This window comes from Ambystoma mexicanum, chromosome 4q (genome assembly GCF_040938575.1).
Source record: "Ambystoma mexicanum isolate Mex_15411 chromosome 4q, UKY_AmexF1_1, whole genome shotgun sequence".
NCBI lineage: Eukaryota > Metazoa > Chordata > Amphibia > Caudata > Ambystomatidae > Ambystoma > Ambystoma mexicanum.
This window is the reverse complement of record NC_090928.1, coordinates 717836589-717850596: the sequence shown is the minus strand read 5'-3', so window position 1 is coordinate 717850596 and position 14008 is coordinate 717836589. Positions and strand designations below refer to the sequence as shown.

The 14008-nt window shown below is 42.1% G+C and overlaps 1 protein-coding gene across 4 annotated transcripts in view; it reads right to left on the bottom strand.

Annotated features, from left to right (window-relative positions):
- PLCB4 (phospholipase C beta 4) overlaps positions 1-14008 on the bottom strand; it is a 1535154-nt gene that overhangs the window by 533353 nt on the left and 987793 nt on the right. For all 4 annotated transcript variants that reach the window (XM_069608295.1, XM_069608297.1, XM_069608296.1 and 1 more), the window contains exons 13-14: positions 13000-13108; positions 847-1057 (exon numbers count right to left, since the gene is read on the bottom strand). In XM_069608295.1, coding sequence (XP_069464396.1) covers positions 847-1057; positions 13000-13108 — 320 coding nt within the window. The remainder of the gene's footprint in view (positions 1-846; positions 1058-12999; positions 13109-14008) is intronic.

The following is a 14008-nucleotide window of genomic DNA, read 5'->3' as shown; positions in this document are numbered from 1 at the left end:
ATATGGAATAAGTAAAGGATATGTGATGTGTCTCCAGATCACGCAAAATAATGTGGGGAGAGCAGTCGATGGACTGAAAAAGAGTGACCATTTCTCCGTAGTGAGGAGAGCATTGCACTGGCTTCCTTTGGCCAGTAGGATACCCTTTAATCTACTATGCATTACTCATAAATGCCTGTTCGGAGTCCGTCTGACTTACTTATCTAATCATATCTCCTGGTTACCGGCCCAAAGAACCCTGAGATCTGACAGTGTGGGTCTTCGTCAAACTCCTCTGGCTAAACTTGACGTGGTAACCCAGGACTCCTTTTGTTTTGCAGCACCAAGAATCTTGAATGCTCTCCCCCCAGATCTGAGAATGTGTCAATCCACAGGAGTTTCCGAAGCTGGACTTAAGACTTTGCTGTTCTGCTGATGCAGGATCTGACCTCTGATTTTATGTGATTATCTGCTTTTTTTTCTCTGTCTTGTTTGTTACTGTTGGAGCCATTATGCCTACGGGCCTGTGACCGGAGCCTTATATATTAATATAAATAAATAAATGTAACCACTCTTTCAATTTTCTACTTATTCGTTTCTCCAATCGATGAGTATCAAATGGCTCACACCGGTCAAGTAGATGAAGTTAATAGCATCTATATTGCCCGGCATACCCATTGTATTTCTCAAGGATCCTAAGCAGATGAGCTTAACAGACTTTACCTGAGAATAGTAAAAACTGGTGTTAACATATGTAAAACACATGCAATTATGACATACCTCATTAGGTTGATGAGCTTTCTTTTAAAATGATTGTTATCCAAAAGAGAATAAACTTTGTAAAAGTAACTAGTTACTCATGCTAACCTGCATCCAGCCAAAAGAACCTGCCGATACATCTCCACTGCTGATTTCCCACCAAACTGCCTGCCTGTGAGATATGTATTGTGGGAAGAGGCAATGAAGTAGTGGGCCAAAGGGTGCTCCATTTCTTGATAAAGTTCCAACCGGTCAAGGAAGACGGGGGCATTTTCATCTGACATTAAATATCTGCAAAATCCATCACTTGACATTAGGCCTGTGGAAACATATAGGAGACAGGTTATGTTTCATATCTACTGTTGCAAACTCATCTTTAGACATGTTAAAGCATTCACTCCAGTTTGGCATTTCATTATCATTATTCTGTCTCAGAAGCTAACTTTTCATAAGCAAGTTTAATTAAATCATTATTTTTGTTGCTCCTCTGCACGTCTCATTTGACCCACAATCAGTCAATTTCCTAAGGATTACAGAAAAAACAATCAAAAGCATTATAATACAAACCATGTACACTATGATTGCAAACATCTCTTCACCACCTTTGCCTTATTACAAAATCTACCAATGGAAGAGCCTGTAAGGTGAACCCATGCACCCGTGTTTCTCTTTCTGATTGTACATGTGCTCATATACGTGACAACGGCGGTGACAATTGGAACTTGTCACGTGAAACTTCTACTTTTGCAGTCTTGGAAGTCTAACCTTCTATTGCTATGGCTGGGGTCTCACAAGAGCTTCCATAGATTGTGCATCTTTCTACAGTTGGATTTCCTATTGCAAGCTTGTTAAGGGAGCCCTCCAATTTCTGAAATGGATTATGGATTTAAAGGTGTCTGTGGTAACGTTATGCTGTATCACTTCCACAGTTACAATACCCCAGCTAAGAGCTGGGAGTAAACACGCTGGAAAAATGCCCAATTACCGTGCCCTAATTACGCCGAAATGTCCCCGTTGGGTCCAACGGTTAGTGCCCAACCTGTGATCCGGCGGCACCATATTTATTTGTACCCTTTGAACAGAGTCATATATTGTTGGTTCAACAGCTTTCATGCTGGGTATTAATATTACTCCACAATAGGGATGCACACAGGATTTACCTCTGCTATATGCCTTAGCTATGCCAATCTGGAGTCTTTACAATAAAGGCATCTTGTAGACTTGTGCAATGGCATGGCCTTCATGAGTGATGTGGTGCCAATATGTCGGACCTTGATCACGGGTCAGCTTTTTTTGATCAAAGAAGCACATGGAGAATCTGCACATTTTAGTGTTGATCCACAAAAGTGCAAATTCAACCAGACAATGTAGCACTGGCCACACTTGATGTAACACTAATGTTTTGTGAATTGGTCCTGAGGTTTTTAAAACAGACTCAACTAGGCTTCAGAGTGCAATGGGTGTGTAAACATTACAGCTGGGTATTTGTGTACGGTTGCATATGAGAAATGAACTGGTGAGTGGGGTGTCAGAAGCCATTAGTAAGGGATGCACAATCAGATGGGAGGATATGGCGTTAGGAAGAAAGAAGGTCTTTTTATTTAAGCTTCTTCAAATGAGGTTACTCATGTTCTTGTCTGGGTTCTGAGGATTTGGTCTTAGTTTCCACTGTTCTGCTTTTGGGGCTTTGAGATGGCCTTTACCATAAGGTAGGCCGATGATTTGACATGATTTTCTTCGTGAGCGAAATATGCCAACTTAAACTAAACTCTAACTGAACATGAGCAGAAATAAAAGTTATGGGCTCATTGTCGCTACACAATAGCATTAGTGGCAGTGGGCGCCAGGACTAACAGACACAAATCAAGAATAAGAAAGGATGAGCAGAGACTCAATCAAAGCCCCTGTTAAAAATAAAGGTTTTCAGATCCTTTTTACATTTCTTAACACAGAAAAGATTCTGGAGATCAGCTGGAAGGGTTCACATTTTCGGGGCCCAGATGTCAAAACTGGTGACTCCAAACTTAGCCAGTTTGTATCCAGGTTGACACAACAGAATGCTAAAGTTGGACTGAAGAGTTCTGTTGATAGGTTTCACATGCAGACGGGCAGGCACGAAGGTAGCCAGGGGCACCACTTTGGATGCATTTCTGAGCATTCCTCAGTCATTTGACATCACCTAAAGTTGGATGCGCTGTTCCCGGTGGAGCCAATGAAGACAAGCCTAAACTAAGTGAGGTGATTGGCTTTGCATAATCCATATATGGCCCTAACTGCTCTGTTTTGAAGAACTTGCAACTTATTCAAGTTTTTCTTGGAAATACCAGAGAGCAGCTGTTACAATAGTCAAGCCTAGAATTTAAAAGAGCAGTGGCCAATAGGGCTCTGCTTTCCAAATAAAGATATGGATGGATTTGGTGCAGCAATTTGTTGATATAACCACACCTGGAGCTCAGGTGGGTAACATGGTTAGTAACAATCAGGTGGGCATCAACATAGACTGCCTGTGATGAATAAACTTCCGGGGCACCAGTGATCCAGGGATGAATATCAATTTCTAAACCATCAATCAGCACAACACCTTTAGTACAAAAGAAGGGATCTGAACAGATTGGAAACACAAGCAAATTATAAACCTCCTTGTCCAATTTTGATAACGTGGACGGAATGGCAGGCTTATCTCTGCAAGGTTGTGGATCGTTGGTTAGTTGCAACACAGGGAAAATACAATTATTACCCAATGATAAAAGGGACTGTCCGGTCGAGGTTGTATAAAAATATCTACCTTATAAATATCACAACAGACAGTTCTATCACACGACAAAATACAGCACACCCTGTCAAGGAATGCAGAGGACAAACAGTTTCAAGCGGGGGAAGGATGCACTTTGAAAACTGACAGGAGGGTAGTATGTAATTTGATTAATCGTAATAATTCAGGGATACTTAGTTTCAACATAACGTGAGAAATGGGTCGTAAACTGTCACTAGGGGTCTTCATAGAAGTGTCAGGGGGACACAACCACAATGTATCTTGTTCTTGTAGATTTTCTTGGTGCTCGACAAGGTTGAGTCGGTTTCAGGGTGCTTTGCAGCTCCTGCGACAGAGTTCAAGATGGGAGCTGTGGGTATCATGTGACAGGCAATTCGATGCGAGAGGCTAGACGGACAGCTGCAGGCTGGCCTACATGGCAGCTCGGGCTCAGTAATCATTTTCGGGTCTGAAGCACTGGTCCAGGCATCTTGGACGACGTTAGTGACTGGCGTGACAACAGTCAACAGTGCAGTCGGCTCAGAAATGTCCTTTAAGGCAGATACTGGTTGATGTTTGTCGATCCACTCCTCCTAGCTTCTTCACTGGGCTTGTGTCATCCTTTAATGTGGACTGCCCAAAGCTGAGGAGAGTGTTGCAGGCAACGGCCTTGTCCTTGGTTTGGTTCAGAGACTCTTTGGCACTTTCCACCTAGGAAGTGTGCTGCAAAGCCTAGCAGGGCATACTGCGTGCTGGCTGGGTTCTGGTTCTGGAGCTGCTGGAGGGTCCTCTGGATTCGCTATCTCCCTCTGTTCTCTGCAAGATGTTTAGGGGAGGGGTCTAACTTCCCTCTTTGGAAATTCTGGCCTTCCTTCACTGGAAGAAGCTGTAAGGCTGACTATACCTACAGCCAGGGTCCAAATTAGTTCTTCTAGTTACTTCTTGCGAGGCCTTCAGATTATCTGCCAAAAGAGGAACCCAACCCTCTTTTAAAGTCAAATGGACCCCAGTGATTGGTGTAGGCTATGCCTACTTTAATGAACCAGTCCTGGGTCCCCACCACCAATCACCTGTATGCATGAGGTCATAACCAGAGTGCTTTGTGACAGAAAAGCTATGGGATGAAAACATGTAATACTAAATCCCACCCATCTTACTGTCTGTTGTGGATCAAAGGGTCTCTAGTTAATGTAGCTCTCTGTGGTTCCTGATTAAAGCAGCAGGTCACCCTTGAAGCTGCGGGAATAACATACTTTCTGCCTCGATCAATCCACATGCTCGTAACTTCTGAATGGGGTCCCCCTGCCAGGGTTTCCTACTGTAAACACATGGTCCCAGAAATGACAGTTCACTGCCCTTGATACTGAGAGGCGGGAGCTGGCTTCTGGTTGACACCGTGCATACCAAAGGTTGTTGGGGTTTTACTCTGATTAGTATGCAAAGCTGGCACCAGCAGAGCACCCAAAGGATAGGGCAGATCAATGGAGCCTTTGTTAGTTAATTAGGCTGGCCATGACACGAAGAAGGTTTTGCTATCCCCCTTCTGATATGCCTTGATGTACTCTTGGCTATCATATCCCAAATAAATATGACAGGGCGATGGCACCTGTAGGCTGTGTCCACCCAGAGTACACAGGTCTATGTGTATGTCGTGCAGTGAGCATATGATAATGTGTGCGGATTAGCCCCACACATTTTCCAGAGGATGATCTACTATCATTCCATTTCTTTTAAAATTAAAATAAAAAACAGGCGAGTGCACGCCCAGCATGTGGATGGTTGAATTCCTCACACTCCCAATGTGTTCACACATGCTGCAACTTTTATTCGACAGTCAGCAATAATGAAGCACTCAGATCCAGAATCCATTTTACTCAAACCTCTGGAACCAACAATGAGTAACTCTGCTTTGATGTAGTTTAGAGCCAAGTAGTTAGATGTCATCCACACTTGGATGAGAATAAAGATCTCATTGAGAGTCTGCAAAACTTGTTCATAATCATTAGAGAGCTCAAGTCAAATATGAGAGTCATCAGCAAAGTTGTTATAAGAAATGTTGACACTACCTGGTCTAGTATAAATATAAAACAGTGTTGGTGAGAGGCATGCACCCTGTGGAACTCCACACTCGAGTTCCACTGGGGTTGCATGTGATCCACCTACTGCTACCCTCCCTGTACGTAGCTCCAAGAAGGATTTAATCTGGGTGGCTGCACTGCCTGAGCAATTGGCTTCCTCACCTATTCTCTTTATCAACAATGAACGATGAAACAAGTGAAAGGCGACGGAAAATACAATCAGCATGAGAACTGCAGTGTGTCCTTTGTCAATGATCTCATTCATGCTGTCTTTTCAATCTAATAATGCTAACCTTGAAGCCAGACATGTGAGCACCTATGATATTATATTCCTCAATATTTTCTTGAAGCTGAAGATAGGCAATTCTATCTTCAAACTTCATGAGGAGGGGAGAGTTAGTTATTGGTCTGTAATTATTTGGCTGGGTCGGATCCACATTTTACATTATAAGTAATAGTTTGATCCAAGCTTGTTTTAAGGAGCGGGGGTGGCATTCGAATCAGCGAATGAGAGATTGACAATTTGAATAATTGCCGGAAGTAAATAATTCAGGCAGTCCTTTAAAATTTGTGATGAGAAATATCTCCTAATCAGAAGTAGGGTTTAAGCTTTTCACCAATAGTTCTTACTTCGTCCTCAGTGACTTGATGAAACAAGAAGCAGGGAAGGTCCTCATTTGTCTTAAACTTGGCCGGGGTATTTCCATTATCAGACGGAATGGGGGCAAGTAATACCTCCTGAAAGAGATCGCCTATTGATGCTTGTTAATTTTATTCATGAATTTTCCATGTATGTTTTGATACCATTCATTAGAAACATCCAAGAGTGTGTTAGGAGTGGCCTTTCCCTCAAGTTCTTTAAGAATGGCAATTAATTCTTTAGAACTGGACTTTGCATTTGATGCTTGTTAATTTTTATTCATGAATTTTCCATGTATGTTTTGATACCATTCATTAGAAACATCCAAGGGTGTGTTAGGAGTGGCCTTTCCCTCAAGTTCTTTAAGAATGGCAATTACTTCTTTAGAACTGGACTTTGCATTTGATAGCCTTGCATTTTAGGCTGCTTGTTTGGCATTAAGTATGGCCTGTTTATAATAAATGTCTGATTTTGTATAGCCTAATACATTTTCAGCACTAGGGTTATTGCATCATAGTCTTTCATGTCATCCTTTGTGCTTCCTGCTTCTGATGACATCATCAAAAAAGCAAGTATTGTTTGTGGTTTCAGTTTTTAATGTCTTAACACAAATAGGGGCACGGTTCAGCAAAACTAAGGGCTCAATTGTTGTAGGGGAGAGTGTATTCAAGTTCCATGCTTTTTTAACAATTCTCAGATGCTTGTCTACACGCTGCACTAGGATATGACATGTTGACAATATATATATATATGATGCTCCAACCGAAGACAAGGGTTATTATTGAGGGATTCAATATAAAGGCTGTTGTTAAGTTTTGGGGTTGGGAGATCAGTACAGATACACAGGAGCCTCAGGTGATCGTAGACAGCTTTACTGGGTTCGTGGTTACAGGGAACACAACAGGAACATACATCAGGTAATCAGGACAAGTACTTAACCAGAGAGACATCCACCGGTCCCCCTGCTCTTAGGTTTCAGTTCCTACTGATCTCTTATGGAATGAAAGCAGTTTCACCCAATAACATTCCACAGCCAACACTCCATACTGAACACTCTAACTCAAACACACATACCAGGGAAAGACCAGAGTAAGTAAAACCCAACAGCTGTCTGTATGGATCCAGTCTAAGATGTTGCTGGCTTAATGGGATTCAGATTGTACATGTTGCTCAAAACCAATAGCTTGAAGGGCATTCGCTAATGAAATGGCCTGAACATCAGTTTGGGTATTGAACCAAAAATTTTAATCGCCCAGAAGAAGAAAATGGGTGTTAGAATTCAAATTGTCTGTTCAAGAAGCACGCAGCCTTGAGCTGAGGCCAGAGGCCTATAGATCAGGCAGATACTAATAGATGTTTTGCAATCACGATTGAACTTCAATAAAACTGCTTCACAACCATCAAAAAATAGTGCGTTAGGTTGATGGGAATGGTATTGTATGGTAATGTTTATTTATCAAGCGCATATACACGAGGCAAGTGTAGGAAAGCGCTCAAGTAGGAATGGAACACTGGGAAAAACAACAGTCATTCAGAGCCCTTGAAATTCTGAAATGATAATAGTCTGCACAGGCAATAGGTCTGACGACGATTCTGCAATGATGATTCTGATGATGATGTTGAGGGAGTCCCTATAGGTAATAGGAACACCCCCATCTCGTGATGCATTTCGATCTACTCTAATAATTTTAAAGCCAGCTGGAGTAGCAAGAACTGTTGCCTGATCCGCTGCCTCGCTGAGTCAAGTCTCAGTAAGATTGGTTTCAACAATGAAATCAGACAATTCAACTGCGTGTTCAACAAGGGATCTATTATTTAACAGTGCTAGTTTAATTTTAGAAGAGGCAAGATTCTTAGGAGGGCAATACATTTCTATTTATAAAAATATGTTGTGTTCTGAGTGATTGACAGGAGATCAGAAATCATCAGGAGAAAGGTACAGTGTTTCCATTTTCAGGTAAAGAAAGGACCCTTGATTGTACAGCCATTTTAAGCTTCAGTAGGGAAGAGATATATTAGGTTCTGCTTAGTGTGGCCATCGAGTATGGGGCTTTTCCGGTGTGTGTATGAGGATTAAGGGATAGGAGGTATTTCAGAATAATCCAAGTAATTTGTATTCAGATATGTTTGGTGACTTCAGTCATGAGTCCTTCTCACTGTTAGAAATATTGAGCTTGAAGGAGGCCTTAACTGTTTCACTTTTGAGGGGCATCAGCGTTGATGAAACATAGCTTTCAGGTCACGCAGACCAGCCCTTAGATTTTCAGCAGATAGAATGTAGAGGAAATGCAGTTAGTGCTTTGTTGCCTGTTTAGACAAGTACAGAGACTGCATGTTTGGCTAGGAGAATCCCTTGGATTTAAATAAATATGTTGAAAAGTATGAGGGTAAAATTAAGCTGTTTGTGATCCAAAAGCTCTTTAAAGGTAGGTTGTTCATATTCTGTTAATTTACAATCTGTAAGGATCAGTAAAGATAGATTTTTCAGTAGAGCCGAAACAGGCCCAAATTAGAAGATGCCTGGCAATGTTCTTTAGGGCAGGGAATCATTTCAAACAGCGAGAAACACTTTTTAACCAAAAGAAAGTAACATTGGTCACTAGCGTTGTTGCTTGACTTCATATAGAGGATGAGTTGGCTTAAACACGTTTTACAGTTTGGGTTCTGATCTAGGTCAAGTCTGGTTATTGGAATGGTTGGTAGTGGTGAAAGAGGATTTGGGGTTTTAGATGCAGATTATCATGTCATAAAAACATTATGCGAATGTATCTTGGGAAAATGGGGATTTAGAAATTGCAGGGGGTTGTTACATCATTTGATGAGATATTTCAAGGCTGGAGAGTTTTCTTCTGCTACATTGATTTACGATTGTTAAAAGGCACATTTTGCGGCTTCATTTGTGCAGAGTACTTGCTTCTAAAACTAAAAAAGACAGAAGGCTATCATTGCTCTGTCAAGTTTCTTACTCTAATTGCAAGGTCAGGAGAAAAAACACAATATGAGGGAAAATAAGCTCATATGAACATACAATATTTTGCTTAGCATCTATATTGTCACATTCATTTATTAGGGCTATCATATTTGCATTTTCTAGAACAACACAAGATTGTGGCAATGTCAGTTAAGCCACCACCCGAGATAAGAGATGAAATCCTCCATATGCACAGTATGGGATACTGTGATGCTGGCAATGCATTGGAGGGACAGGGCCTCCATGTCCTTGTCCTGTGCTCCCTTATCATGTGTGTTCGGTGTTGTTTACTGCACAGGGGTCCACGTGGGACTCCTGGCAGTGCAGCCCTTCCTCTTTTGGTCATAGTGAACAGAGCCCTCTGGGATAACCTTGTGGCACCCATTGTGGGGGTACAACCCTGTGTCCCTAGTGTATGTTTTGGGCACCTGTATGTGGCCCCCAGAGCAGGGTATGGGCTGGTGGAAGCTCCATGCTAAATTTGACAGGTGCTCTGAGTATCCTCCATTTTGGGATACCCAGGCCCTGCCAAAGGACTAAGTGGATTCCTGATAAGAGACAATATGACCCCTGTGGCCTCTTGGTTTCTATGACCTGTTACTTTGTTTTCCCAAAGTCATGGGAAGCCCTGATTCTGTCCTTCTCTTGACTGGCTGTTGGGGGGAAGAACCATATATGGTATTGTGTTGAAGTCCAGGCCAGACTGTCTGGAGCCTTCCCAGTGACTGTATGTTGTGGGTACACCCTTGGGGTGGACCTGGAGTGAATGGAGTGTATGACCAAAATGGGTGGACGTGAATGGCTTGAATGCACTGTGAGCCTGATTGGCTGCCTGCCTGCAGGAATGCCCTTCTGAATGATTGGCTGCCAAGCCTGGCACAACAGTGTGATTGAGAGACAGAACAGTATATCTGGGGACCTCTCACTTACCAGAACTGTTCAGAAGCTGAAGTCGAAACTTGATGCTTAACCTTGAAGCCCAGCTGGAAGAAGAAGGTCTTGCTGCTGCTTGCCATCATTGACTTCCGAAAGCTGTTGTGTGTGTCAAGGACTGATCCAAGAGAGGACCTTGCTACGAGACCTCTTCCCGAGCTATGAGGGAACATCGTACAGAAAGTTTATCTTTATCAAGGCACCCTGGAAGCCAGTCCCCAAAGACTGTCCACCAGAGACGGGGACTGTCGAGGGATCTGAAGTGAAGCACCCGGACATCAAAGTCTATCGTCGTCGACCAGTGTGCGGAGGACTGCTGTAACCGCTGGAAGCCTGTCGAGTCGTGTTGCCCAGAAGCGGAGACAGCTTGATGCTGTGCTGCCAACGACTGGAGCTGCAACACTAAGCCTTTGCCCCAGACACTTTGAAATCAAGGACTCCCTTGCCATCACCGTCGACCACTTTGTCCCGCTGGAGAAAGTCAAGATCGTTGACGAAGAAGGAGAATCCACTGGTGGGTTCCCCACCACCCGCTGTCCACAAAAAGGAAGATGAAGATCCAAAATCCAACCGTGGTCGAGGCCCGATTGCCGACACCAACGCCGACACACGACACCTGCTGCCGGGCCTACGTTCTTCATTGAATCATCTTTCCGGCAATAAACTCTTGTCATTGAGGTGCACCACACACCTCATCTTCACAGGATGTCCATGACTGATCGTCAACGAGCACTGCGAAGGTTGAAGCTGCTATCTCGACGACAGTGTTCACATTTCTTCAAGGACTATCAACACCCTGTGGCTCCTGCTTTAAAGGGAGTTCACCCACGAGGATCCATCGATGAACCATCAAAGAAACTCTGCTAAACTAGGTACATTGGGGTAATAGAACATTTTTAGCAGGAAACAAGACTATTTCAAACATAAATGGACAGGGCTTGTTAATACACTTTATTTACATGTTGCCCAGGTGGGGGGATAGAACTGTGTCTTTGGTAGGGACAAAGTATCTGCCATTTGTTTAACCCAACTTGTCTTCCTCCCTATGTCTATTGTTGATTCACTTTACTATTTGATTTGTATGCCATTGAGACTATCAGCAGTTGGTGCATTTTGAAGGAGTCAAGAGTTAACTGTGGTACCACATAGACATTATACATATTTACCATATTAGTATTGCCAAAGCATAAAGTGTGTTATTGATTGTGTATATATATTGAACCTTATTTATATAAAGAACTGTGTTATCACATAACATAGTGTGTGGACATTCCTTTGTGGGGGCTTGGGGACTACACTGTACTTAAGAACCAGCCCGCATCACCTCCTGAGAGCTTAAGCCTTGATTGCGCGCCCATTGCTACCACATAAAGAATCTTAGCTGGGGTACACTGTGCTTCTCTCCCCTACATACACCTTGACGTCAACCTTGATGTTGTGGGCACCAGGTTCAGCACCGTTCTTGTTTAAGCGATTGCAACTTGCAGGTCTCTAGGTGTACCATTTGGAGAGAAGAAAGGCAACACTATTACAAAATGCTGATGCTAGAGGTGCTATAGGGGATATTTACACTAGCCTAAGGCAAGAGACAGAATGTAATGACAAAGCCTCCCTGTTTCATCTTAAATAGATTACCAGGTACTACCTTCAAACACTCTACAGTAACATATGTCCACAGCATCAGGTGCATGGATTAGGTTTGTTGTGCGTGTATGCTACAAATAACATAAACAAAAATGCACAATCCAATATATACAAACATAAAATAAATGTAAAACCATGTGACCTCTAGAAGAACAACATTGCAACCAGGAAAGCACAACTTGATATCAGCACAGTGAATATGGCGGTGACATTCGTCTAAGTGCCCTAAGGCAGGCTAACTTGCTTTCAGAAGGGGCTGAAGGCAGAGGGCACATTTCGGTACAAACCTTCTAAAAGGCTGCTCTCTGTCACTCATTGGTAGCTGGGCATACAGAGTCTTTAGTAATAGTCATTGGAGCTGCCCATATTTATGGGGACTAGACTTTAAGCACTTAAATGAGTGTGCACCAAATATTTACATGGGTGAAATTAGTGAATCCTAAACAATATAAGACAAGAATCAGAAACTCGGTTACAGGTTTGAATTAGGTGACTATATCCAAGGGGGTGTCAGAAATAACTTCAAACAGAGATGTTGAATTAAATTATTCTACAAGGAGCAAATGCATTACACAATGGGGGTGGTTTTGGTGGTAGAACTATATAGCTCTGAAGTATCATAACATTATATCACTCTAACCATGATCACTAAGATCATTAAGACAACCTACACTTGGACAAATGTATAAAGTTCACAATAGAGCAGCATTTAATGACAAAGTGCGGTCTTTCTCCATTGACCTACAGGAATAAGTCTGTTGTGGTTGAATTGTTGAATCGCATCCTGGGTGCAAGTATTAGATGTGGTTTTACCAATCTCTCTGATGAAGGCTATGGACCATCTAAAAGTAAAATATGATTTGCTTTGCTCTCTGCCCAGGAACCCTTGATGTCAAGCTCCCGAAAGGGAGGCAAACAAGCAACCTTCTTCACTAAAATGATTGTCACAACAGTCTAGCTTCAGCCCTTTCTGGCAGGACTCTTAGGTCAAGGCACTTGTTGCCAAAAACCCACTTCCTTAAATGAAGATTTTATCCATCTCCACAAGGTTTTACTAGATTCTCCACAGATTAAGAGGATGTGTAAGACACACACAGAAGTTGACAAAGTCATCCCATTGTCAGAGGAACATCATATATCAACATGGTAGACCTTTGAAAAAGATGGCAAGAACAATGGTTGCTTTCATTACTCATGTCAGACAGCATCTTTCCTCTCATTTGTACACGTCACTCTATCCTACCTTTTTCCCTCAGCTCAGAGTCAGGTTCATACGTCTCGAATATTTGTATTGCCCTTTTCGTATCAAAGAAAGGAAATAATATTTCATTCAGACGAGGATCACGTTGATGCTGCGGCAAGAAAAGGACAATCATTAGTTGAAGAATTTGCTATGTGACTATTTACACTTGAATTATTATACCAAGGACAGCAGTATGTAACAAAATCTTGATGAAATGAAAGTGGTTATTGATAATGGAAGCAATGCATCTATCAAACGATAGTTTTTTCTGTGCCTCTTTATTCAGTCAGACATCATTCTCACAGACCACACCTGGCACTTTGGATCACTTCTAAAAAAAGTTTATAAGCATGATAATTACTTTATTTGATTATTGGGGTAAATTATCTGTTTCAGGTCTCAGGTGATTATAATCTAACGTCTCAATCTGATTATGAGCTGATTGGAAATCCACTATTTTGCAGTCAGACTCAAAACATATATGAGCTGTTGAATTTAGTCTACATCAACATTGTGGTTTTATGTGAAATGCTTTACTAAAAATATAGACTAGTCAGATATGGACAACAACACAACAACTACCTATGTTGTACCTTTTACATCTAAGCAAATGATCTGTGTACTGACCAAAAACAATAAACCCCTCATGTATTCCTCATATACACTTTGTCCAAGGGATTTGGAAATCTAATCCTCCTCCTTTGTAACCTCTTCCACCAAGCTCCCATCCCGTGCCACGCGGTAAACACAAGGCGATGAGGGGAAGAAGCTGCAGTGGAACATCGGAAACTCCACCTACTGACAATTTATTTTTGTTGACATTTTTGTTGGTCAATATTCTTACCTCTATTTTTCTTGCAATGTTTATTTAATTGACATTTTCACTGCCTATCATGCATCCCTAGTTAAACAGTATATAGGCCAATTTATGTCTTCCTCCACCACTGTTCACTCTCAGAAATGGATCCCAAGAATGGACCAATTATGGAGCTGAGTTTGGGATTAGGAG